Genomic DNA, 27,411 nt, shown 5'->3' with positions numbered 1-27,411 from the left:
GAGGTGACAAAACACAAAGGCAACCTTAGAGTAAGTGTCTTCTTGTATTTTCCTCCCTAGATGCCCCCAAAAAATAACTTAATAGGTATAAAAAATACCTCAACTCACTGATATTGGAATAATAACAAATATAGCAGTCACACAAGCAAGCCCCTTCTCTAGTCTCTACATTTTTGCCATTTTCCAGTACACCTAAGCACTAACTCCTAAGTCTGTCAGTACCTGAGTAGGCTAGATTCTGGGTAAACAACTGCTAGCTTAGTCCCTACATATGCTAATTCCCATACAAGTCATTAATAGTTCATTTTAGTAAGATAGCTACTGAGTAGGTTATCTTCTGTTCAGATGAGCTCCTGAGTGAGCTATGTCTTAGTCATCTCATCTTCTCATCAAACTATTTTTTCAGCACCCTATCTCCTAAGCCAATATCTACTTGGTACTCTATCTCCTGAGGCAAGCTATCTGCTCTGCAGGATAATTTAAGTATGCTAGCTACCTGCAGAGCAACCTCACTTCTGAGCAACTAGCTGCTGGGTAGGCTAACTCTTGAGAAGACAAACTTCTTCCTTTCAGCTCAGACCTTACTATCTGCATAGTTTATGTGTTGAATCAACGCTGTTTTAGTCATACAGAGTCGTTCTGAGTTTTGTTAACTTGCTGTCATGACAAAAAAAAAAGGCTTATCAGGTCAAATTTTATTTGTTGCATTTGTAATGTATTTTCAACTTGGTACAATCTATTTTAGTAAGTAATTATGAAGTTTCATTAAAGTTTATCTTTAGAAACTGTGCAGAAGAGGGCATCAGATCCCATTGCAGATGATTGTGAGCCACCATGTAGTTGCTGGGAATTGAACTCAGGACCTCTGATAGAACAGTTGGTGCTCTTAATCCCTGAGCCATCTCTCCAGCCAAAAACAAACCTTTCAATGATGAACTACAGCAAGAAATACATTTTTACTCATAACTATTAACATAACGAAAATACAGAAAAATTTAACTAGTAAAAGATTTTCACAAACTGATACCATTTTAACTTGTAAAACATTCACATATTTAGTGTATTTAATAGCATTCTATCATGGGCTGTGCTAAACAACATTACTGGTTATAAGCTAATGACATTATTTTGCTATTCATTAATATGATTAATCTGGGTTTGGAAGACTACTATTACAAAGTAACATTATTTTTAATGGTCTTGAGCCGACTATTGTTGAAAGATTTTTTTTTAGGTTTATAGTATGTTTGTATTTGTGTATGTCTTTTTTAGGTAGGGAGATATGAGCAAAAGTATAAGGTGATACTTGTCAGGGAGCTAGTGTGCATTGATGTTTAACGAGCTACAAGACAACTCAAAGATCAGAGAAACTGAAAAATAATGGGATACTTTTCTAAGAGACATCCAGGAGAGAGTAACTTTCAAAGATCTAGGAAGGTAACATCCTAGGAAACTTTTCTAAGAAAAATAAGGAATTCTGAGAGGAGAACATTAGGGCCAAGCTAGTCATTTAGATATAAGGGGCACAGTAGTTGTATGAATTAGAGCATATATTCACAGTTTAGTTGTAGACATGACAGGAGTCATGTCCCTCCATGCTCTATCGCGTGTCTGTGGACTGGTCTTCCTTAAATCTGTTCTGACAACTAATACATTCTGTCCAAGTTTCTGGGATTGGACACAGATGATCAGAACTGTCAGCAAAAAGCAGCTAAAGTAACTCAAAGCTTGAGGGCAAACAGCTTTTGCTTTTCTATAGATTCACCTTTGACATTTGTTTCCTCCATTGCCTGTAACAAGAGCAAGGCTGAAGTACCATAAGAGATTGCACTATCTTGAATGTATTTCACATATTTGCCCCCGAGTTGTATCAGAAATGCATTCTTCAATCTGCTTGAGTTGTAGCTCATTCTCCCTACATGTGCACCGCCACTACCAATTTAGTAAACTTCAGCCTATCTTTCTGTCTTCTCACCATATAGGGGCACATTCAGCTTTATATTCAGCTTACTTATGGGTTAGGTATAACTATTCTAAACAACTTTAGATGGAATGACTCTTCATCTGTCTCATGTGCAAAAATCCAGAAACGAGAGGATTTTTACTAGCCATATAAAAATCAAACATTTAAACTTGTGGAGAGAAAAATAAGCTTCTCCCTATGCTTCAGCTCTAACAAATGAATATCAAGTTTATGAATAAACGTTACTTCATAAGAACAAATGTCAAGGAATACAATACATCAACTGGGTTCTAGAAAGGAAAAGAAAATAGGCATTATTTCATTTCCTCTCTCATTATTAGATGCCCTAATAATGACAAAGCACTAGCACACACCATGCCTAAATCTCAAATTTGTATAAAAATAAGCAAAGAGGTGGTAAAACATACAGGAAATGACATCTTTATATTCCAATTTCAAACTTTCAAAGTCAGGAAATAGCAATTCTAAGACTCCATTTACCAAATAGAATTATAGGGATTCTTTCTACCCTAGGGGCAAGAAATACATCTTTTGATTGGTTTACCTCACTAGGGTGCTAATTGTGCTAGGTAATGAACACCAATATAGCACATAAGTAAGATGCAGTGACAATATAGAAGGCTTGTTGTCCACATAAACTTCATTCACCCTTTCTCTTTCCCCCGTATTCCTTACAGAAGCCAATGAGAATAATGATGTGGCCTCTGTATCACTTCATTTGTCTTCTTCTTTCCATCCTATTTTTTGAAGTAGTTTACAAAAACAGAAATAAAACTATGAGGAAAAGTCTATAATTCCCATGATTTTGCAAGGCTAGAGTTTATTTCAACACATAATAGTGAGGCCACTGGAAAACATCAGATATATTCCAGGATCTCTGTTTCAAGTAGGTGGAGATAATGTGCAGGTAATACCTTGAACAGCCACATCATGCACCAGAGATCCATTGATATTTCTTGTAGACCAAGTAGAAAAGGAAATGTGCTTTGTGAAGCTCAGAAAGCTACCAAGCTACATAATTCTCAGGGATATCCAAAGGGTGGTAAGCACCCACCATTTTCAGCGGTGCTTACCAAGCAGGATATGGCTCTGAAAATTTCATTTGTTGTTGTCCTCGGTGGTACAGAGATTTGGAAAGTTGAATCCAAGGACATCTTGGCATGTGCAATAGCAGGCAAGGAACGAGAGTTTGTTAGGATTGTGAAAGGGAGCTCCTAAAACTCAGGTTCTCACATGCTGAATGATGGTTGCAGTGGAACCCGGGTATAGCTTCCAAGCATGGCATCAGTCTGTGAAGGCCTCTTTTGATGCTCATGAACTGATTGTAAAAACACACTTCAACTTCTGTTTTACATAGCCATATCTTGCCACTTTTATGTATGACAAACATGTGACCATGTTTGCTAGCTTGTTCAAATTCTTTAATTACTAAATACAATTCTGATTAATACAAGTATGTATTCGGCTTTTTTATTTTTCAGCAAATTGTCTCATTTTTCCTCAAGGAGTAAATAAAAATGGTAAAAAGTGATTTGTACACACAAAATAGCAAGCATACTAACAATCTTATATAAATTATTCACGGTGATTCCTGTATCAATATAAATATCTTGATTAAGCATATATTAAACTCATCGGGCATTTTGAAACTGCATGAAGATTAGCTGATATGTGAATTGAAAGTTCGATCGAATCCAAAATATGGTTAAACTTGTTTTGAAAACTCAGTGATCCAGAGAGTTTGGTAATATTGTCCTCTTGCCAGTGCCAAGCATATCCACTTTACTGTAATTCTAAATTTCTTTCCCACATCTCTTAAACATCCCCTCAAGAATTGTGAAGCCCACAGAAAGAAGCTCATAAGAGCAAATTGATGGCACCTATGACAATATCACATAAAGATTTGGGAGGGGGTTCTTTAGGAAATGATATAGGAAACGTTGATCCAGTAGCTCCAAAGCACTCACTTGTGGAAGCCTGGTTTGATTGTTTATATGGAAAGCATGGCCCAGTGACACATCCCTACAAACCCAGAACCTACGAGTTTGAGGCAGGTAGATCAGGTGATTGATACCTGTTGGATTGCATACCGAAACCCTGTATCTAACAAAACAAAATCAATAATTAGATGGTGATGGCAATGATTTTGATTATAACAATTTAGGAGGATTAATCTATCATTGAGTATTGGCTAAATTATCATTTGAAGATAATTTATCCGCATGTTAAACACAATAGACACTAAATGGAAATTAAAAGAAAAAATACAATTATACTGGCTCTAATGTACAACAAACTTTCCGATCCAGGTGGCTTTTCTATTGATCATCCTTCTGAAGTTACTGACAAACATCCTTCGCATTGTATACATTAGGGTTAAAGTGCCCTGGAGAAATGTCCTTATTTGTCATACACAAAAGTACTGGAGAAACTCACATCCGATGCAGACATAAATGTGTTTTGCCATTTATATTCTTATAGGATAACATAATGCTTCATATGAAATTTTAAATCTTTGATTTGGGGGTCTAGATATGGCAATTCAATGAGCTATCTGTCATGTTTAAATCTTCCTTAATTTTCTGGACAAATGTTACACTCTTCCTCCCAGTTTCCATTTTTCCTTAGGTTATCAATAAATACAAATGTTTTCTAATCAAATAATATGGTCAGCAACATACAAAATTAAGAATTGTATCTAAAATGAGAATTCTGCTTCCATGGGCTCATGGAATTGTGGAAAGGATATTATGACATTTATCGTGAAGGGACACTAGTTAAGGCTATCACCCAGTGAAAGAAGACAGTACTCATTGAGAGAAAAGCATGTGAAATAATACAAATGAGCAATACAAATGTGAAACAATACAAATATTTTAGCTGATGTTTAAATGACAAGTAATACTCAGAAGATAAGGTTAGAAACCATTCAGAAGACCAGGAGGGCTATTCTCCGATTCTCTGTGATTTTTCAATTTTTATCCCAGAATGAGTTAGATATGATTGAAAACTGGAATGATGGACAGACATGTTCTGATCACTCTGACAAATGCATGCTCTGGGTCAGGCACAGGGCTGAGAAGAAGCTTTTATAGAACCTTATAGCCAGGCAATGAGAAAATGCTTGAGATCAAACAGCATAGGATTCTAGGTACACTTTGAGATTAACGTAGCCATAATGTCTACCTCAAGCAAATTTAATGATTTGTACAATTTTAACAAATTTTACTATATTTGCATACTGTATATTTTGTGTGGCCTGAATATATTGACTATTTACCAATGCAATGATAACTGAAACATGGCTACTTTCTGTAATTTATAAATATTAGAACTGAGGATAGGAGGTGGTATTTATAAAAAGCTACAGAGCCACTAAAGCATCCAACTAGGATTTAAATTATGGATGGGGGTTACTCATTAAACATGTTATGACTATAGTAACAACCGTGATTATTACATCAAGAGATGAGGAAAGATGTTAAAGTGGGTGGATCCCAGAGGTATTCGAGACCTAAACATAATGTTCTTTACTCTTTTTCAGATAGCTACTTCGATTTTCTATGATCAATGAGCAAAGTCAGCTGGTCAATGAGTGCCCTAGTACCAATACTTGTGCTTCTTGTACCTTCAGTTCACCAATCTCCTCTCTATGTCGTGACTAGTTGATGACAGCCTCCACTGTGTGAATTGTCAGCTTTCTGTTGTTGCTTCTTGTGAATGCCAGGAGCCAAATGCTCATTAGCTACAAAGCTGCCTTCTAGTTGTCCTCCCTGATGTTTCTGTTTTGCTTTGTATTTAAAAGCAATTTAAAAAAAATCTCAAAATTTTTTTTAATATTCCACAACCCTAGAATACATGGCATGTCACATGGCAGTTCCAGCAGAAACATATGTTGCAAACCAGGATGATAACATGGTCTCATGTTGTAAAAACTGTATAATCTTTATTCCTTTTAATGTGAGTAGAGGTAGTGACTATGTTAGAGTATTACTATCATAACTATAAACAACATATGACAGAAGAAATTCGATAGATATAGCTCAGGTCCCTAATTAGTTAACTTTGTTTTAGCCAAAATGGAGGGTACCACAGGTGACTCTGGCCTAACCAGGAAGTCGTGAACTATAGTCAGAGAGTGAGGAAGCATGGGAGAGATTTCTACCACTAGAGAGTATATGGCACAAGAGACACATTCCTTGTATCAGTATATTATATAATGTTCCCAAAATGATTAATATTTAATGTTGCATTGTCTCCAATATGCAGAAATAATAAAGTATAATGGCTTATATGCACAAAAATGCTAAAAGGAAAACCATTGATTGTATGCTAAATTTAAAAAATAAATAAAAATTGATTAAATATATAAACAATGTGTGATAGTACCATAGTTTAGAGTGTCACTTTTGATTTACAAGCCAGTGAATCATGCCCAACTGAATTGGTTTGATGACTTTCCAAAATCGTTTTTCATATGTGCCTGCCTTTGGGTGTAATAAACTTTGTATAGCATGCCACGTGACTCACCGACTTTAATACTGCCAGTCTGTATTCTTTTCATTGATTATACATTTTTCTTTTCAGTGTGGTCTTACTAATGCCATACCTTATGTACGTTTCTCAAACAAACACATATTTGTATATTTTTCAAATTTAATTTTAGTTCGATATAATATTTCATGGTTATTACAGAAAATATTCCTGTTGAAAATTGAGTTTATTAACAAGTGATTAAATTCGAGTTGCTAGTAATTAAAGTGTAAGACATATGCAATAAGAAGGATTGTCATGAGGTTTGTTGTATATTACTTTTCATCATTTGTATTCCTTAGCTACCATAAAAGAATAAACAATTTAATACACTATTACTAGGAGGAAGAATTGCATGCTAGCTGCAATGTGGAATAATTGGTTAGAAGGGACAATATTTGAAACAAAATCCAACAAAATATATATCTGCCACTCAGAGTGCCATTAAGCAGAGCTAAATCTGCAGAAATTGTCCGTGGGTTTAACAGTCCCATAAATAATCTTGTTTCCATTATTGGAGTCTAACATGAGTTCGTGATAAATGAATTATGTATCAGATAACTGTTGTTAGTTTCATTGAATTGATTTAGATAAAGATTAGCCCTTGTGGGATAATGGGGACAGGGTTACTATGGCTGCTGGTTTGTTTTTTATTAGTTCTAAAAGAGAAATATCTACTCTGTCTAAATCAGCACCACATTTCCAAACACTTGCATTCCTTGATTGTGATTTAGTCACTGTACATGGTGAATGAACTAATATTAAGGTGTCTGTATACAACTACTGGCCCTCAATTAACAAATCACATTCTAAGATAAAGTGTAAATGTACTAGAAACAGACCCAAGCTGGGAGACAGTGTATGAAGCCAAGCATAAAGCTGTGGGCTATAGGCTCTGCCTCATTGAAGTATGTGTCTGAGGTTCATTAGCGACATAAATCTGTCATGAATACAGGCACTGAAACATCTTTAAGTATATAAAAAAAAGAAATTTGCATCAGTTTATATACAAGTCTTAAAAGGTTTTCTTTTTGGGGTTGAAAGAAGTCAAGGACACCACAAGAAAACTTACAGAAGAAATTAACCTCTGCCCACAGGTGCTCACAGACACTAAATTACCAACCAGAGAGCATGCATGGTACAGAACTAGGCCTCCTACACATACGAAACAGATGTGCAGCTTGGTTCTCATGTGGGACCTCTAATAGCAGGAACAGGGGCTCTGTGCGAATGTATAAACACATGTTCTGTGGTATTGTATAGAGATCATAAAATATCCTCTGGTATCAGCCTTGTCTTTCATCTTGCTTGAGAAAGGATCTTTCTGTTGGTTTCTCTTCTTTGAGCCAGGAGAGCTGATTCATGGTCTTACAGGGTTTCTCCTGTCTCTGCTTCCACCTCACAATAGGAGTACTGGGATTACAAATGTACAGTTTTATAAGGGTTCTTCAATCACTTTACCCATTAAATCATCTTGCCAGTAGCACCTAATGTTTCTCTGTATGTGACATTGCAAATTTTTCTCCTATGACTTTGTTGGAAATGATGGTAAATCTTATGAGCTTGCATAAACAAGATGTTTTCTTCAGAGTCCCAGCTCTACTAATGATACCTCTTTCTTTTGAACCTGCACAGGAGTAGGGAATAGTGTTAGAGCTCAGCTCATTGAGTTGTATGGTTTAATTGAGATAAATGATATAAAGCAATTAGACTAGCCATCAGAGTATAAAAAAGGTCAATAATCAGTAATATATATATATCTCCACAGTTCATTGAGCATTTACAGTGTGGCAGTTTCTGTTCTGAGTGCCTTGCATCACTCACTGCACAATCACTGGGCTCACTGGGCTTCAAAGGCAGTTAGGCCTCTGGAATTCGAGCATCCTCCCCATCCTAGTGCTAAGTCCATAAATGTGGACCACCATCTCTTTAAAATATTGAAAAGCATGTTTCATTTAATATCTGGTGTGATTTTTTATAGTTTATTTTGTAGGAACAAATACATTTTGTACTTATGTGGAGAAAAATCTTGCCCTGCATCTCATAGATCATGTATGTACCCACTGACACTCTGTGTGTCAGAACGGGTCCTTGCCTGATAAGTGGGAAGAAATGACGTCCAGAGAGCACCTAGGTAAGGAGTCTGGATTGCATTAGCTTTTTCATTCTCTGAGTGAATTCTCTAGCAAGACTAATTTTCTTCTCCACTGCTCATGTAATATAAATTACCCTTGCCATACACCCACTGACCCAACCAGTAAAGCAATATTTATGTACATCTGGGTTTGGGTCTAATCTGCCCTCTTCCACTGACATTAACTTTTATATAGGCTCCCATTTTCTGTTGGTACTTTCTAAGCTCCCTTAAAGGCTGTTACTCCCTGCTGCTTCACACTGCAAGTACAAAATAATTGCAAGAAACACAACATAAACTTATAATCTCTGGAGCCAGATCTAGGTAAATCCTCAGGTGACTCCTTACTCTAAGCCAAAATATTCTTTGTTCTTCACTTTACCCTTATAAGAAGAAAGTAATACTTATACTTACTCATAGGGCTTGTATAAAGACTTCAGTATGAGTGTCCCTACCTTAGCTCACTAACCTGTGGGATACTGGCTACTCTACACACATAATTTAGGTTTTTTATTTCATTTTAATGAATTGCAAGCTAAGTAAATACCAAGTATAGGATTTTTTATGACCAATATCGTCATGTATAGTACCAAGATAACACATTTAACAAGTGAGTAAGCAATGTATAATCATGAACATATTGAGAGAAGCTTAGTTTTTGCTCAGTTCAAGTAACTAGGACTCTGAAGCAAGAGTATAGAGAAACTTTATTGCTTCTATGTTGTAATTGTTAGTACCATACCCACCTTGAAGAGGAAAAAACAACAAACAATCCCAAAACAGAATCCCTTCTTTTTTTAATTTTCATTTATTGATTGACTGATTGACTGATTTTTTTTTATTTAATATTCCTATTACAGGCTCCTTTCTCTTCTCTCCTCCCAGTTCCTGTCTCTTACTCTCCTCCCACCATTCCCCCTCTCTTTCTCTTCAGAGATAAAAGAGCCTCCCATGTAAATCAACCTGCCTTGGCATATTAAGTTGCAGGAGGACTAGGCACATCTTCTCCTATTGAGGCTTGACAAGAACCCAGTTGGGGAAAGGCAACCAAAGGCAGGCAACAGAGTCACAAACAGCCCTTGCTGCTCTAGTTGTTAAGGAACTCACATAACTCAAGCTGAAATGTCTGTTAGATATGTGTAGGAGGCTTAGGTCAGTCTCATGTATGCATTTTGCTTGGTGGTTCAGCCCTTGTGAGTCTCTATGGGCCTAAGTTAGTTGATTCTATAGATTTTCTTGTGGTGTCCTTGACTTCTCTGGTCCTTCAATCCTTCCTCCATCTTCCAAAAATTTCCCAGAGCTCTGACTAATATTTGCCTGTGAGTCTCTGCATGTGTTTCCATTCGCTACTGGGTAAAGCATATCAGAGGACAGTTATGTCTGCAAGCTTAGCAGAATATCATTGATTATGCCAGCAATGGGTTTTGTGTCATGACATGGGTCTCAAGTTCTGCCAGTTACTGGTTGGCCATTCCCTCAATTTCTGTTCCACCTCTACTCCTGTCTTGTAGGCAGAACAAATTTTGGGGTAGAAAGCTTTGTAGGTATGTTGGTGCCCCCAGTCCTCCATTAGAAGCCTTGCCTGATTACAAAATGTGGTCATTTTAGGCTCCATAATCCATGTTGCTAGGAGTCTTAGCTAGGGACGCCCTCATAGATTCCTGGAAATTTCTCTTATCCTACATTTCTGGTTAGTTCCAGAGATCCCCAAACACCACCAATTTCAGTTTTCTCTCCAAGTTCTCTCTTCCTCTGTCCTCCCACAATTGTTCCCACCTGTCCCCTTCTCCCATTTCCATCCCTTCATCTACCCCTTAATCCCCATCAGAGTGAAATTCAAGCATGGTTCCTTGGGCCTTCCTTGTTATTTAGTTCTTGTACATCTGTGAATTGTAGCATGGTTATCCTGTACTTTTTGATTAATATCCTCTTATAAATGATACATACCATGTGTGTCTTTCTGAGTGTGGGTTACCTCACTCAGGATGGTATTTTCTAGTTCCATCCATTTGTCTGTACATTTCATGTTGTCCTTGTTTTTAATAGATGAGTAGTAGTCGATCGTGTAAATGTATCACATTTTCTTTGCCCATTATTTGGTTGAGGGACATCTAGGTTGTTTCTACTTTAGGCTACTATAAATAAAGCAGCTATGAACATAGTTAGGTAAGGGTCCTTGTAGTGTGGTGAAACATCATCTTAGACTATGTCCAGGAGTGGTACAATTGGGTCTTAAGGTAGATCTAGTCCAAGTTTTCTACGAAACCAGCAAATTGATTTCCAACGTGATTGTACAAGTTTGCACTCCCACTAGTAATAGTGGAGTGTTTCTCTGGTTCCAGATCCTCGAGCACATGCTGTCACTTAAGATTTTGATCATAGCCATTCTGGCATATGTAAGACTCAATAACAGGGTTGTTTCATCTGCATTTCCCTGGAGGACCCCAGTTTTTCTTATCTCAGTTCATAAAAGTGGAACTTTTCACCTCATTTTGTAAGAAACCAATGGTATTTTTTTCTTCCAAAACCATATAGCTGAAAATGAAGCAGAAATGTTTATTACTGGCAGTAACTGGTGATTTTGAATAAACTGCACTATAGGGATATACAGGGATAGAACCGCAATAATAGGAGTACCTTTAATTAAATGTGCTCATTTATTTCTGGTGACAGGCAAGGGATAACCTCACTGTTGCCTTGGATTCTAAGCAAGTCTCCTGAAAGTTGCATTGTAAAAAAAAATAAATAAATAAACTGGAAGACTTGCATCAGTTGCTTGTATACCTTATTACCTTCTTAAGCATGTATCATGTATAAAGCCTTTTTGGAACTACTTGCTCTCCAGAGATACATGTAGATTACATGTGTCTGGCCATGTGTGTGTGTATTTATACATGAGAGCAGCTATATGTGCACACGTATATACATGTGTGGAGGTAGATACCAGTTTTTTTTCTCAATCATAGTCTACATTAGGTTTTCAAAATATTCTCTAACTGAATCCAGATCTTGCCAATTTGCATAAACAGGCAGGGAAACAAACCCCCAGGAAGGAGCTTCCTGTCTCTAACTTGCCAGCACTGTGATTACAGATGTCACATCTCTATAAAATGGATTCTGATATCGAACTCTGACTTTACTGACCAAGCTATCTTTGCAGGACCGCAGATTGGTTTTTAAAGCTATACCCACATCATTCCCTTAGACAAACTCACCTAGAATGCAGGTGCATAGAACTTTCTCATATCTGACATCTCACTAATTCAAAAATTGCAAGAAATCTTTAAAAGGCAATAATGAAATGTTAACTACTTACCTCTGTGATATTTATATTATTGGGTGCTTCATACATGGCTGGATACTTTATGCTTTAAGGAGGACATGACATGATCACTGGATTCTTATTTGGAGAGATTCACTCACTTTTCCAAAGGATCTTCTCTCTTCTTACAAGATGACAGTGAAGATCTTAACCTTCTCAAAAACAGTTTAAGGATGGCCCAGTCTACACGCTTAGCCTATGGTTGAGAAAATTGTGGATCCATACAGCCTATGTGTCATTTGCAAATGGTATTACCCCTTATCTTTCCACTCCTTCATCTGTGGAAGACAAATATTGGCTCTGCCTGGAGTGAGGTGAGTTTCTTCTCTGTGTCTATTGGATGCACAAATGTTCCTCTTTTAAAAGGTGATGCTGGAAGAAATACAGAAATGAGACAATGGGTTAATGTGTTATATTGCATTCAGGCTATGTAACTTGAAGCTAAGAGTTACACATAGAGCTAAGTCATTTTTCCTGATTATGCTGCACTGCTCTTCTAGATGAAAATTAAAGGATAGGAATGGATCTTATCCAAGTAACTTCTCTCCTTACATAGCAATGACTTTCAGATATGCTGGATAGGGAGACTTCCTTAGACTCATTCTTGTTATTGCTTCCATTGGTCACATTGTCAAATCCACAAATCACATTTCTATGAAGCTTTTGGTACAGAACATAGTGAAGATATTCCAAGTTGCAGTGCTCATGATTGACTCTAAACAATGGTCATGGGAATTTGTCTTGCTGTGACCGGATTCTTCAACTCCTTGAATTAAGAAATTCTAGAAGACTCACAGAGTTCCCAGGCACACTCAGCACACTCCATCATGGGGAACTTGGTTCTACCATATCAGTGAGAGAACAGATGGCTTTTTTGGAAAGGCTAAAGTATTCGCCAAAACTCTCATTCTACCATACTCAGCCTTTTCAGTGCCTGACACTAGCATTTGAATGCCCCTATCAGGGATGTAACTGATAGAAATCTTTACCTTTATCAATAGAACTTGATGTTCTGGAGATTGTAGTAGTGATATTTGATAAGCAAGTAAAGAAACACACTTGTTTCCTGATGACATTAATTGAGATGAAAGGGTTACAGACTCCGAGGGTCATGACTCCAGCATCAGGAAGAGGTATACTGAATCAAGTAGTGTGGATAGAAAGAGCATTTTGGTCTCAAAGCATAAATAAAGTCTCTTAGTCAGGAGAAGATCTGGGAAAACATCCTGCCAAAGGAAGCATCTAATACAAATGTTTGAGATGATGAGGTCTATATAAGAACTAGAAACTAGAAAGATCTGGAAAAGGCAATATAGGACTCCAAGAAGTCTTTTCTTGTGGCACTCAGACTGTGCAGAAGGCTTTCTCCTCTTTGGTACTTTACACAAGCTCTCTGCATAAAAACATTTCTCAGCCTATGAATGTCATATTTATAGAAAAGCATAAGAACTGACCAGTGACATTTGTCTATGGTGGAATCAAAGGAGCTTTACACAGTTCATTTTAGTAGACACAGAAAAATTCCCGTTCAGCAACCACAGAGGATGAATGTTTAAGTATTACTATTCCTGCAAGTCACCAGAAAGCAAGATCCATGAATTCAACTACAAGTTCTAAAATTAGGGTTAATAGATTAATTAGAATGTCACCAAAGAGTTTGAAGGGGTCATTGAATATAACCTTTAGCTTAGGCTAATAAGAACTTGTGCTAATGTCTGAATTTCTAATGCATTTAAATATGTGTGGAATAACAGGGCTTTATAGCAATCTACAATAAGTGAACCAGGGTTTGAGTCTTGGTCCTGCCATTTACAAGGGTTATGATCTTAAACCTGCTGCTTATTAAGCTCTCTGAGACTTCATGTTTCCTTTGAAAATGCTGTCTAATTATACCTATGTTCAGAGTGGCTAGCAGGAAACAGTGTATGTAAAGCATCAAGTATGCAGTAGTTGCTTAATGTATGGTGACTAGAATAATCTATTAAGCATCTATGGAGTGAGAAGAGGGACCCTAAAAAGAATTGTCCCCACATCCTGCCGTTTTGTGTTTATAACCCCTGTGTGAATGAGTATAAATTATGATTTGAAAAAAATAAATAAATTATTTAAAAAAATAAATAAACCTATTGAAGTCTCAAAACAAAAGAGAATTGTAGCAGCTGGGAGCGTTGTCAAGGTAGGCAATGAAGTCATGATTTATGTCTTCTCAACGTTCAGCTTTTTTTTTTTTTTTTGGAAAAAAAACCACATCTAAGTACCTGTAATACAATACACTGATGCTTGACAATGTCAGATAATTAATATAAGCAGTAAAATTGGCAACAAACAGGCATACACAAGGAAAAGGTTACGTCTAATACTGATTGTAGAATTTTCATAAAATAATCCGGAAAACATGACAAGCAGAGATAATGAAGGCTTGTTTTATTTTGTTTTGGGTGTTTTGTGTTTTATGTGTTTTGTTTCTTTGTTTATTTTTCCTTCCTCCCAACAAAGGGACAAAATGGTATAAACAAAGCCCTAGGTATAAAGAAGTACAGGATACATTTTAGAGAAGGAATAAAGCTATCATGTATATAGTCTGGATGAAAACAGAAACATTGAAAGGCACGCACCAGGATGGTACCTGAGGGTAAAGGCACCACCAGAAGCCTGTACACAGAAATTTGGGCTTTATTCAGTGCATCGATTAGAAGCTATGTGAAATTTTTGAGTAAGAAAACTGACTCTCAGAGCCAACTTCAGATATATGACTAGAATATGGAATACTTATGTCAAGACAGGAGGTAGTACTACTGAGCGAATAGATCCCCTTACTCTGGAAATATTTTCAGTTAATTTTCAAAACAAACTCATCAGCTTGGTCTTGTTATCATGTCCCTATTTACAGATGTAGATATCAAGGCATGATGCAATGAAGCATTGTCCACATGACCTAGGTGGTCTCAATCCAGGTTAATTGGCTCTGAGATATGTATGTCTAATCACCCCTACTAAACTTGCTATGTCCCTTGGTATCTTGTTCTTTTTGGTCCCCAGATTGTTAATTTGTACAATAGGAGACATGAGTAGGATCTCTGAGCTGATTTCAAGCCTGGGTTCCATTGTTTGTTTTCATGTGTTTTGTTTTGCTTCAGTCCAGTTCTTTATTCTGTTTCTGGTCTACCAGTATTTAGAGGGGAAACCCTTGTACAAGACATAGAAACTCGAAAGGATGTTTGCTTCATTTTTTCTTCTCAAACTTTTTATAGCAGCAAAAAGCATGCAGGGTAAACACTGCTAAATGTATATTTGATATGTTGAAACAGAAGTCGGTGCGGAAGGAGGTAACTGCTAAAATAGCAGCAAACACTGAGAGTATTTGTGAGCATCTGAAACTTTGAATACTAGTCACTACTCAGAATATTAGTTCAAAGTAAGACATTTGCGTATTACAATAAAGGGACTCATTGAAAAGAATAGATCCATAACGAACAACGGAGAGGGAATCTTTATTCCATTCCATTCTGCACTCCGTAGGATAAAATACACACATTTGTTTTATCTGAAGAGTATGTTCAGAAAGGGCTGAATGCAAGCTGCCACCGCCTGTGGGCGGTTCAGGCTTTTCTTTTTTCTGGCTGCTCAGGACTAGGTTCTCAGGTCCTGTCTGCAGCAGGAGTCCGGCTTTGCTTCCACTGTTTCCAAGGCAACTGACCAGCCCTGAGATTCCACTGGCGGGTTAGGTGTGGAGTCCTGGGGTCGCTGCTTCTGTTATCCACCAGGGTTGCTCCGGACCTTCTTGGAGACATCCTTGGTTTTCCGGGATCTGAGCGCTACTACTTCATGCATGGCTGTCTCCTTGTGGAAGAGTGAGAACAAGGACGCTGATAATTCTGACAGGCTCGACTTTATTGGGCTGCCACTTCTGGCCTTGGATACAGCAAAAGGATGAATTCTCTCTCTCTCTCTCTCTCTCTCTCTCTCTCTCTCTCTCTCTCTCTCCCTCTCTCTCCCTCTCTCTCCCTTTCTCTCTCCCTCTCTCTCCCTCTCTCTCCCCCTCTCTCCCTCTCTCTCCTTTCCCTCTCCCTCCTCTCTCACCGCTCTCCTCCTCCCTTCTCCAGCTGTAGCCTTCTTAATGTAGTTTAATGGCTTTACAAAGAAAGCCAGGGTGAGGAGCGCTTCTCAGTGGCTGTGGCTGGACCATGACCTAGCTGACCATGAACTTGGAGGGGCTTGAAATGATAGCAGTTCTGATCGTCATTGTGCTTTTTGTTAAATTATTGGAACAGTTTGGGCTGATTGAAGCAGGTTTAGAAGGTAAGGGAGTGCTTTTCAGTCACTTGTAAAAATCTTGTTTTGCAATTAAAAGAAATTCTTTAAGGGAATGTTAGAGGCACTTTAAATGAGAAATATGTGATCCTTGGGTGGACCTGCAGGAAAGTAGGTTTCTCAGGGTAAGGGAGATTATCAAAATAAACTTTTGGCAAGTTGAAGTGATGTTTTTGCAGCAGAAGAATGCTGTAACACTGTGAGAAGCACTTTGAATCTGGAATCAAAACTGAGAAAATAAAGGGTTGATAATGTGTCAGCTTACAGAGCTTTTAGTCCCCGTTATTTCTATTAGAGTTGTGTGTATATTATCCTCTTTCAGTTACAGCAGCAAATGTTCTTTGTGTATGTTGTGGGGTACACTTGTGCCAAGAAAGAACTGGCTATGCATGTACAAATTCTTATGGCTTAAGATTGGACACCGAGGAGCAAGCTTTCTCATGAGGCTTTCTGCAGGGGTGTTGATGTTATCTGTTTTACCATCTCACCGAGACTCTAGGGAGGAGTGAATATCCAACTCGTGTGACAGATTGTAACATGGATTCTAAACAGAGGCTTTGCAAGTGTTCATATTTATGTTCATTGGAAACTGATCCTCCGTTCTTAACAGTTGTCTTTCCCTTAAAAATCAAGATGTGTTCTTTGCATGGACTGAGTGTGTCTCCAGGAATCTGAGTAAATTTCAAGTATTATTTTCTTATCACTCAGAACATATTTAAGATGTGTTTGTGTTCAGCCAGTAGTCACTGGTTCTCAAAAGTTGCCAGTGCAGTTTTGAAAACCATCTCATGCTGGTGCTGGACAGTGATGATGTGCTGTCCTCACTGGGAGTTCTAAAGTTGAGTAAACATCAAGAATATCAGCCAAAGCTTCACATCTTCAGATAATCTAATTCCCCCAGGAAGGCTGCCACAATGTGACATAAATATGATTACCATTACAAGTAGCAAACATCAAATTAAAATAAGTGTGTCACTCTGATGTAGGTTACCAGAAACCTACATTTATAACTCATTGGAAGGAGGAGGAGGAGGGGTGGAAAGCCAGGTTTATTAGAGTAATTTTAATGGAACTTTTCGGAATGCATATTATGACCCTTTCTGAAATAAATGTTTGGCAGTTTCAACGTGAGAAAAGATTTTAAATTTTGGGAATGGGCAATGCTTTTTAAATTGGCTATATTTTTGTGTGTTTTCATGAAATGGGTAACTTGGTTTGACTTCTGTGTGCATTACTATAATTTTACCTGATGGTTATGGCTGGGACATCCCATTGATTGTGCTGGATTTTATAGTTTTTCTTGTCTTTGAGACTGCAAGCTTCATGGACATTATCAGAAATCCTAGCTCTTTGGAGGGACTAGTTACATCTTACTTTATGCTAGAGGTGTGGTCCTTTTTTACACTCTATGTTCAGGGTATTGATTCTTGGTTTTGTGATGATGGCTACTGTAATGTTAGATTTGTTTGTTTCAGAAGCATATTTATTCACCTCTCAAATAATAACATGTTTTTGTTTCTTCTAAGGATTACTAACCTCTATGAAATGTTCAGTATTCTTTTTCCATTATTACTTGTAGGCAAATCTGTCCTGATCTGCATGGGCAGTTTCTTTCATGAATTTTATACTGTACTGATAATATTATTGTTAACAGTCTGCTAACACTGCAGAGAGAATTAAATGTCTTATAAACTTCACTACAAATTGTCATCTGATTTCCAGTATTTTTAACACAAGTATTTTATTCTTTTAAAGTATAAAATATTAGTAACCATATTAAAGTGTAGTTATACATATTACTACATAAACATTATGGGATATGTAAATAAATAGTGTCCTTTTCTTGTGGAATATGTATTAGACATAACTCAATGTGAATTTAAAAGTCATAAAACTTTCTAAAGAGTTTCCAAATGAATCCCTGGAGATATGATAGAAATAAGTTGATGTTATAGTTCATGTAGTTTGCATACATACTCTAACATAACAAAGTTTAACTAATCAGAAGAATAAACAGTATTTAACATTAAAATTTTGCCCAGGTTCTTAATCCTTCCCAATACAAACAAGGAAGCACTGATATTCATTTCATTCAGATCTATTTCCCCACAGGAGTTCCTTTCCCAGCATCTCACATGTCCTAGTTGGAGGATATTGAGTTGTTTTGTCATTCTTACTTCTATTTGTAGACATGTCCTATAAAAGAACTTGAGATTAAGTATGGAAAATTAAACTTGGTTAAAAATTAAGGATGATTTGTTTAATGGTTTACACAAATGTTTCAAACTTCATTTCACTACAGAACTGTTCAACAATGTGAGTAATACTCAAATTATAGCTTGAATTATTATTATCATTAATTATATATTGTGTTAGATTCTGAATGTCAAAGAGAAAACAATATTTATATAACATATTTTTTCTTTAATCTGTATTAAATAAATTTACTTTAGAATAAATGATTAATATGAAAGTTTAAAAAATTTGTAGTTCCTTCTTTCTGAGTTCTTTAAGTTTCCATTTCTATTGAGAATTGTACCATTGGATGGTCAATGTTCATCTGTCTCAGTATGTGTGTGTGTGTGTGTGTGTGTGTGTGTGTGTGTGTATACGAATATACTATTCATAGACCATTAAATATTTACAAACAGATAGTTTGACATCTGTAAGGTAAAATTCTTTCACTTTAAAAGATAAATAGAAGTAAATTATGTCTTCTCTGTTGTTCTCTAGGTCCTACCTAATAAGTCAAGTCTACCTTTCTCAGTTTGAGATGAGAAAGCTGGTCTTGATAATCTCCGTGGAACTTTCTATTTCATAAATTTTATAGGTCTACCAGGTAACTACAGATCAATAATTTATGTAACGTATATCCTTTCGTATGACAGGATATCAGTGACCTACCTTGTAAACAGTAAACAATGCAGTTGTTAGAATAATCTTCCTTTCATCCAGTAGGCTAATTCATCATTCTCCAGAAAATGGTTCCTTAAAACAGAAATGTCTATTCCTAAATCTCTAGATTTTGATATTTCAAGCTACTATTTCGGCCTATTCTGATTATCTAGTTTCTCAAAATTTATGCAGTTTCAGTAACAAATATGCATATGATATTACACTTACTTTTTAAATTTAGTTAAAATTCAGTAAGATTCTTTTCTAATTAAATAGTGGTAGCTAAAGATGACTAAGGAATTTAGAGTACTGACTGCTTTTCCAGAGGACTTGGAATCAATTCCTAGTACCCATATGCTGTCTCACAATCATGTGTAACTCCACTGCCAGGATATTTGACAGACTCTCTGGGCCTCCTTGAGTACCAGGCACATACGTGGCACACAGACACACATTTAAACAAAATACTGTGGTGAATGGAATAGGGAGACAATATTCCCACCTGAAAGTATACTAGTATAGTATAAATTGTATAATAGATTTTATTTCTTCTTTGTTCTCTGAAATAGGCATTGTTATCTTAGATATGAAGTAACTTAGTAGTTTAGAGTTAATAAGCCCATAACTCTTAAAACTGAAATTCAAACTTAGAACATCAAATTCCACATTCTATTTTGTAATCCTAATACACCACATATTACATTAGAATGACAATAGCCAATCATCTTGAGGCAGGAAGACAATGTTAAATCAGGTATACAGAGTAGCCAGACTCTATAAACCTTTGTTGGCTATAATTCTCTAAACATGCCATAAAAAAGAGTCTAAAGTTTGTCTTATCAACTACATGAGATTTCTATAGGTTACTGGATGAAGTGGAAGTAGAAGTAGTATAAATTTCCACTTGAGAACTAAGACCAGAATCTCTTTTTGTTTGGGAATGATGGGAAGATTGCTAGAAATAAGACAATTGTCACTCTTGCGGAAAAAAAGAAATTAAATTTGCTGTTATCCAGTGTGGAGATTTCCTAGTAGCAGGAACTGAGTCATGTTGAGTAGGTTGATTGGAAGTATGGCAGGTGTAACAAGGTGATCTGTATGGTAGTAACATTCTGAAATAATGCACCAAAAATTATTAGAAGCTGAACGTAGCCTCACTTGAGATGTAAGCTTTGATTGGGACAGTTATCCATACAAAATATTTATTCTAGCCTTCATTAGAAAATATAAAACAAGAAGGAACATAGGTAATTCTAACTACCAGGGAAAGAATAGAGGCTGGGATGAATACTAACTTCAGTTAAGAACTTGCAAATAGGATGAAAGGAGGCTACATATGTCATTCTCAGTGCATCCTGTCAAATATACAAGAATTCAGATTGTTGCTGTTTTGCAGAAGGGTAGCTGACAGTTTAGGCAGAATATAAGAACTTGCTTAAGTTCGTAAAGTAATAACAAAGAAATCTAGATTAGTGTCAGTGTTATAATAGATATGGGCACTGATCCAAATGGCATTCATTGTGACTACAGAGGGTAAATACTTCAAATGGGATTTTAAAACACGTAGATAAATAAATTATATGTAATATGAACATTCTTTACAAAAATTTCCTATACAATTTAAAGATAACTTTAAATTTTGCATCTAAATTTATATAGATACATTGGGGATTAGCATATCTGTGACAATGAACTGAAAATATGAGGAAGAAGGGAAAATAAGGGATGGTATGTTTGGAATTTATTTAATTCATGTTTTGACTTATCAAGACTGTGCAGAATGAAATCAGAAATTACCTGAATCCAATCAATCATTGCACACATAAAAAACTGAGTCCTACAGAGATGAAAATCCCTCTTTCCTTCAGGACTATTTTTAAAAATAAAAGTAGAATGAATTATACTCTGAAGATAAACTCGAAGCATGACCTGAGTTCTAAAACACTCTTATCTTAATTGCAGCTTTCCATCTAGTGAACCGATCATTCTGAAGTTTGGCATTCTAGGGATGTGGTGACAGTGGTGTGGCTTGTCAGTGCACATTAGATACAGGTGCAGTATAGAGAGCTTTGAACACAATTTGTCAAACATACCTGAAGTGCTTTACATCATTAAGTCTTTTCCATTTAAGTTGTATAGTAAATATTAGTTACTGCTTGATAGCCTGCACAGTTAGTGGCCCAAGGAGTGAACTTCTACAGTGCGAAGGTTAAATTCCAAATGCATATATGTTCATGTAGTCATTCTAGATGTTCATTATCCTAATTATTTGAATCAGAGAGTTGGACATTTCCTTTCTCAGTACTTGCTCTATTGCCATAATCTCACAGGGATCCACCCTAACATCCTATTTAAAACTCAAAGGTTTAGTGATACATGTCTAAACTTTTAGTACTAAGGAAGAAGAACCAGAAAGATTAGAAATTTGAGGCCACTCTGTGCTACACTGTGTGTTCCAAACCAGTTTGAGTTGCTTGCACAGTGACATCTGTCTAATCAAAACAGTAGCTTGAGATATAACTTAGTAGTAGTGCATTTGCCTAGCATGAGTGAGTACCTACTTCTCATCCTCAGAATAAAAAAAAAGTCACTGCTTTTGGAACATTGGCTTTAAAAAATATTTGAATACTTCTGGACACTTATCATAAGATAAACCTCATTCCTAATATTATATCAATTGTAAGTTTCAGCACTTATATAGATACCATAGAATTTAAATGCACAAAGTACAGTCTCAAATCCAAAGAAAAAAGGTCATCATCAATGAAGTCTCAATTCTAACACATGTACCTGCTCTATGGCCTTGAGAAGGAACCACTATATTCTTTGGCTCAGTTTCATTTTGTCTTAAGTTGAAATTGTCACTGCACTTTTGTTTATTATTATGTGGTTTGGGATGAGTTGGTGTTTATATATGCTTAGACATCTGCCTACATTAGAATAAATTATTTGTGTGTATTTCCATTATATTCAGACACCTCAGCTTCCATTCCAAACATTAGAGGCCAGCACTCAATATCTGAAACCAAAAGCTATACTCTTTGCTTGCTAAGGAAGTGAGAGCTATGCTTGTATGTTTTAATGTTTTGAAACAAGGTTGAAGATGTCTAAAGAATGGTTGCTAGTGGGAAGCTGGCAATAGTCAAGTGCATTGAGTTTAAAATAAGTTTTTTGTATTTTATTTTGTTTTGTGTTCATTCATGCTTTGGCTGAATTATTGAGGGTGTCAGAAGCCCTGAAACTGGAGTGACAGCTCAGACAGGTGTGAGCTGCCATTTGGTGCTGGAATCGAATGTAGATCCTCTGGAAGTCCTATAAGTGTTCCCAACTACTGGGCCATCTCTTCAGCTCTCAAGTTTAAAAGAAGTTTTGATGGCTGCTTCTTTCATTTTTTTTTTTTTTTTTTTTTTTTCTTTTTTTTTTTTTTAATTTTTTTATTGGATGTTTTATTTACATTTCATATGTTGTCCCCTTACCCCATCCCCCACCCACCCAGGAACCCCCAATCCCCTCACACCTCCTCCTTCTTCTTTGTGGATGTAACCTCTATCTACCCCCCCACTCCCACCTCCCCACCCTCAAAACTCCCACCCCCTGGGGCGTCCAGCCTTCATGAGGTCAAGGATCTCATCTTCCACCTGTGCCCAGCAGGGCCCTCCACTCTTATATATTCAGCTAAGGCCCTGGATCCCTCCATAAGTGCTCCCAGGCTGGTGGTTTAGACCCTGGGAGCTGTGGTTGGTTGGTATTGTTGCTCTCCTCATGGGGCCACAAATCCTTTCAGCTCCTTCAGTCTTCACTCTAACTCCTCCATTGAGAACCCCATGATCACTTCAATGGCTAGTTGTGAGCATCTGCCTCTGAATATGTCAGACTCTTGAAGACCTCTGAGGAGACATCCATATCAGGCTCTTATCAGCATGCAATTCCTGACTTCCACATCAGCATCTACCTTTGGTGACTGCACATGGGATGGATACTCAGGTGGAAAGGTCTTCAGACGGCCCCTCCTTCAGTTTTTGTCACTCGCTTTGTCTCCATATTTGCTCCCTTGAGTATTTTGTTGCTCCTTCTAAGAAGGACCGAATCACCCCCACTTGGTCTTCATTCTTTATGGACTTCATGTGGCCTGTGAGTTGCATCTTGGGCATTTTAAGGTTCTGGGCTAATATCCAATAATCAGTGAGTGAATACCATGTGTGTTCTTTTGTGATTGGCTTACCTCACTCAGTATGATAATTTCTAGTTCCATCCATTTACCTAGGAACCTCTCAAATTCATTGTTTTTAATAGCTGAGTAATACTCCATTGTGTAAATATACCACATTTTTTTAATCCATTCCTCAGTTGAAGGACATCTGGGTTCTTTCCAGCTCCTGGCTATTATAAATAAGGCTGCTATGAACATAGTTGAGCATATGTCCTTATTATATGTTCGAGCACCTTCTGGGTATATGCCTAGGAGTGGTATAGCTGGATCCTCAGGTAATGCTATGTCCAATTTTCTGAGGAACCGCCACACTGATTTCCAAAGTGGTTGCACCATCTTGCAGTCCCACCAACAATGGAGGAGTGTTCCTCTTTCTCCACACCCTCGCCAGCATCTACTATCACCTGAGTTTTTAATCTTAGCCATTCTGACTGGTGTGAGATGGAATCTCAGGGTTGTTTTGATTTGCATTTCCCTGACGACTAAGGATGCCGAGCATTTCTTTAGGTGCTTCTCGGCCATTCGAGTTTCTTCTGTTGAAAATTCTTTGTTAAGCTCTATACCCCATTTTTTAATAGGGTAATTTGGTTGCCTGGAGTCTAATTTCTTGAGTTCTTTGTATATATTGGATATTAGCCCTCTATCAGATGAAGGATTGGTAAAGATCTTTTCCCAATTTGTTGGTTGTCGTTTTGTCCTATTGACAGTGTCCTTTGCCTTACAGAAACTTTGCAATTTTATGAAGTCCCATTTGTCAATTCTCGATCTTAGAGCATATGCCATTGGAGTTCTGTTCAGGAACTTTTCCCCTGTGCCCAAGTATTCGAGGCTTTTCCCCACCTTCTCTTCTATTAGTTTCAGTGTATCTGGTTTTATGTGGAGGTCCTTTATCCACTTAGATTTGAGCTTTGTACAAGGGGATAAGAATGGATCAATTTTCATTCTTCTACATGTTGTCCTCCAGTTGAACCAGCACCATTTGTTGAAAATGCTGTCCTTTTTCCACTGGACAGTTTTAGCTCCTTTGTCAAAGATCAAGTGACCATAGGAGTGTGGGTTCATTTCTGGGTCTTCAATTCTATTCCATTGATCTTCCTGCCTGTCTCTGTACCAATACCAGGTAGTTTTTATCACTATTGCTCTGTAGTACAGCTTGAGGTCAGGGATGGTGATTCCTCCCGAAGTTCTTTTATTGTTGAGAATAGTTTTCGCTATCCTAGGTTTTTTGTTATTCCATATGAATTTGAGAATTTCCTTTTCTAACTCTGTGAAGAATTGAGTTGGGATTTTAATGGGGATTGCATTGAATCTGTAGATTGCTTTTGGCAAGATGGCCATTTTTATTATATTAATCCTGCCAATCCATGAGCATGGGAGATCTTTCCATCTTCTGAGATCTTGACAAAATTCAACATCCCTTCATGATAAAAGTCTTGGAAAGATCAGGAATTCAAGGCCCCTACCTAAACATAGTAAAAGCAATTTACAGCAAACCAGTAGCCAACATCAAGCTAAATGGAGAGAAACTTGAAGCAATCCCACTAAGATCAGGGACTAGACAAGGCTGCCCACTCTCCCCCTACCTATTCAATATAGTACTGGAAGTCTTAGCCAGAGCAATTAGACAACAAAAAGAAGTCAAAGGGATACAAATAGGAAAGGAAGAAGTCAAAATATCGCTATTTGCAGATGATATGATAGTATACTTAAGTGACCCCCAAACTTCCACCAGAGAACTCCTAAACCTGATAAACAACTTCAGCAAAGTGGCTGGTTATAAAATCAACTCAAACAAATCAGTAGCCTTCCTCTACATGAAAGATAAACAGACTGAAAAAGAAATTAGGGAAATGACACCCTTCACAATAGTTGCAAATAATATAAAATACCTTGGTGTGAATCTAACCAAGCAAGTGAAAGACCTGTATGACAAGAACTTCAAGTCTCTGAAGAAAGAAATTGAAGAAGATCTCAGAAGATGGAAAGATCTCCCATGCTCATGGCTGCTTCTTTCATAAAAGACAAAATTCCCTCCATTTTTTCAAGGATCTTATGTATGAGATCCTTTCATGATAAATGAAATGATATGATTAAATGATATGATAAATGTATAAGGTCATTTGTTGGGAAAACTTAAGATACCAGTCCCAAAGATTAGACAACATAGAAACAAGTGTATAGCTATAAACAAGGTAGATGAGACCTCTTTTCCTAGTTATAAAACATATACAGGAGGTAAAATAGTTCATTTATTTATAAATATATGTCTGTATAATGGTTCATATGCTATCCTTAACATATTAACTTACAGTAACAAACATATTTCTAGTTCTTGTGAATATACTATTGAAGAAACAAGACCAAATGTAAATGAATATATGTGTGTGAACTTATATTTAATAAAGAAAAATATAGATAATTATAACAAGACAAAAAATATGGCTCTGTACAGAGTAATTATAGAAAGGTATTACAATGCACTAGTTTGTATGAAAATACATGAAAGAAATGAATATCTGTGATGCAGAAGAAAATATCTGACACAAATACCTTCCACATGGCAGGCCTGCACAGTTTATGAGCTGTCAACTAGTTAGGTCTTTCTATGTTGAAAGTCTTGAGTCTAGTTTAGTTGGAGCATTGTAGACTTGCCAGGATATAGGTAGAAGCAATGACAGCATAGCTAGGGCCATATCATGCTGAAACATCACGAGTCACAGGATTTTACTTTTGATCCTGGAAAGTCTCTAAAGTAGTGCAATTCATATAGTCTCTAGACAGTTTTTGCAGCTTCAGTTTATCCCCTGACATCATTTCTCTATAAAAGTTGCCAGTTGGTGTCTTTATATGGAATCTTCTCTGTGATACCTCACTGCCAGACACTTGTCAGGATGTAGATTTATTGTCTCTTGTCAAATTCCTTTATCTTAAGTGTCTAACTTGTTTTGATCTTTAGAATGTGATCATATTCCAAACCATTTTTATTAAGCAAAGTCTGCCCATCTGCCCACCACAGCCTGTGAATGGATCCTGTCTTCTTATTTAACAGGAAGTTTCAACACTATGGTATAACAACCATTCTTAGTTGCATCATTAGGAACAACATCAAGTATTATAATATGACCTGTTTAGAGAAGAGATTTTTGAAAAGCCAAATCACCTTTCTCGTGTTTTGTGATTCAAGAGGATCAGGACAGTGCTGGTGAAAATATTCTCACAAAAGGAAAACCATATTATATTGCCTCATTTTAAGTAGCTTCTCTTCCCTCACATATGAAAATCAGTGATTAAGTATATAAATTGAGCATACTCCAAATTGAGATGAGAATAATACATTTACTTCTCCAGCTATTTATATTAAAATATAATTTTTGGAACTAAGATTCATGCAATTATTACCTAACCCCCCCCCCCATTTTCTGCATAAATTGAGACCTAGGAAGGTTAATTGACTATTTAGAAATCACAACACTGTTTAGAAGCATAGATACCATAATAATTACACTATCTGCGATATAACAATAATTATATTCTAGATGAGGAGCTAAACATTTAATACATTTTAGAATCTAATTTTTGCAAAGCCCTGAAAGAATAATCTTATTAGCCATAATTATAGAAATGCTGATTCTTTATTTACTTAAAAAATACATTGTTTAGATTTTTTTCATACTATTGCTCTTTTCTTCTTATCTTATTCTCAAGTCATTAGATAAAGAAATTTTTTTGTTCCCTAGTATTAAGTAACTTGAAAAAAACTGTAGCAGGCCAGAATGTTATGTCACAGAATAATGGGAATAGCAGATACTGATTCACTTAAGCAGTAATTCAAGATTCTTTTCTCATTGTTGTGGATTGTTAATGATTAAGAAGAAACAGTAGAATGGCAAATTCCAAGTTTTCATTCTGGAGGAGAGTATCTGATGATATATCATGGGTCTCAAATCAAGGACGTTTCAGGACCAAGGCAAGAGTAGGCATTGGATGCTAATATCGTCAATGGCTATTTGAGATGCACTTTA

General features: G+C 36.7%; 1 protein-coding gene across 4 annotated transcripts in view; it reads left to right on the top strand.

The window, feature by feature from the left end:
• Nucleotides 1-27,411, top strand: part of Kcnip4 (potassium voltage-gated channel interacting protein 4) — a 1,067,998-nt gene that overhangs the window by 587,911 nt on the left and 452,676 nt on the right. Inside the window, exon 1 of one of the 4 annotated variants that reach the window (XM_028765226.1) lies at nucleotides 16,081-16,272. The exons of the other annotated variants lie outside the window; for them this stretch is intronic. Coding sequence (XP_028621059.1) covers nucleotides 16,173-16,272 — 100 coding nt within the window. The 5' untranslated portion in view covers nucleotides 16,081-16,172. Of the gene's footprint in view, nucleotides 1-16,080; nucleotides 16,273-27,411 lie in introns of those variants that run through there. 4 annotated transcript variants of the gene reach the window in all.

The sequence above is a fragment of the Grammomys surdaster genome, unplaced genomic scaffold (genome assembly GCF_004785775.1).
Source record: "Grammomys surdaster isolate TR1022 unplaced genomic scaffold, NIH_TR_1.0 150, whole genome shotgun sequence".
NCBI lineage: Eukaryota > Metazoa > Chordata > Mammalia > Rodentia > Muridae > Grammomys > Grammomys surdaster.
Note: the sequence above shows the minus strand (reverse complement) of the source record. Positions and strands in the feature narration are given on the sequence as shown.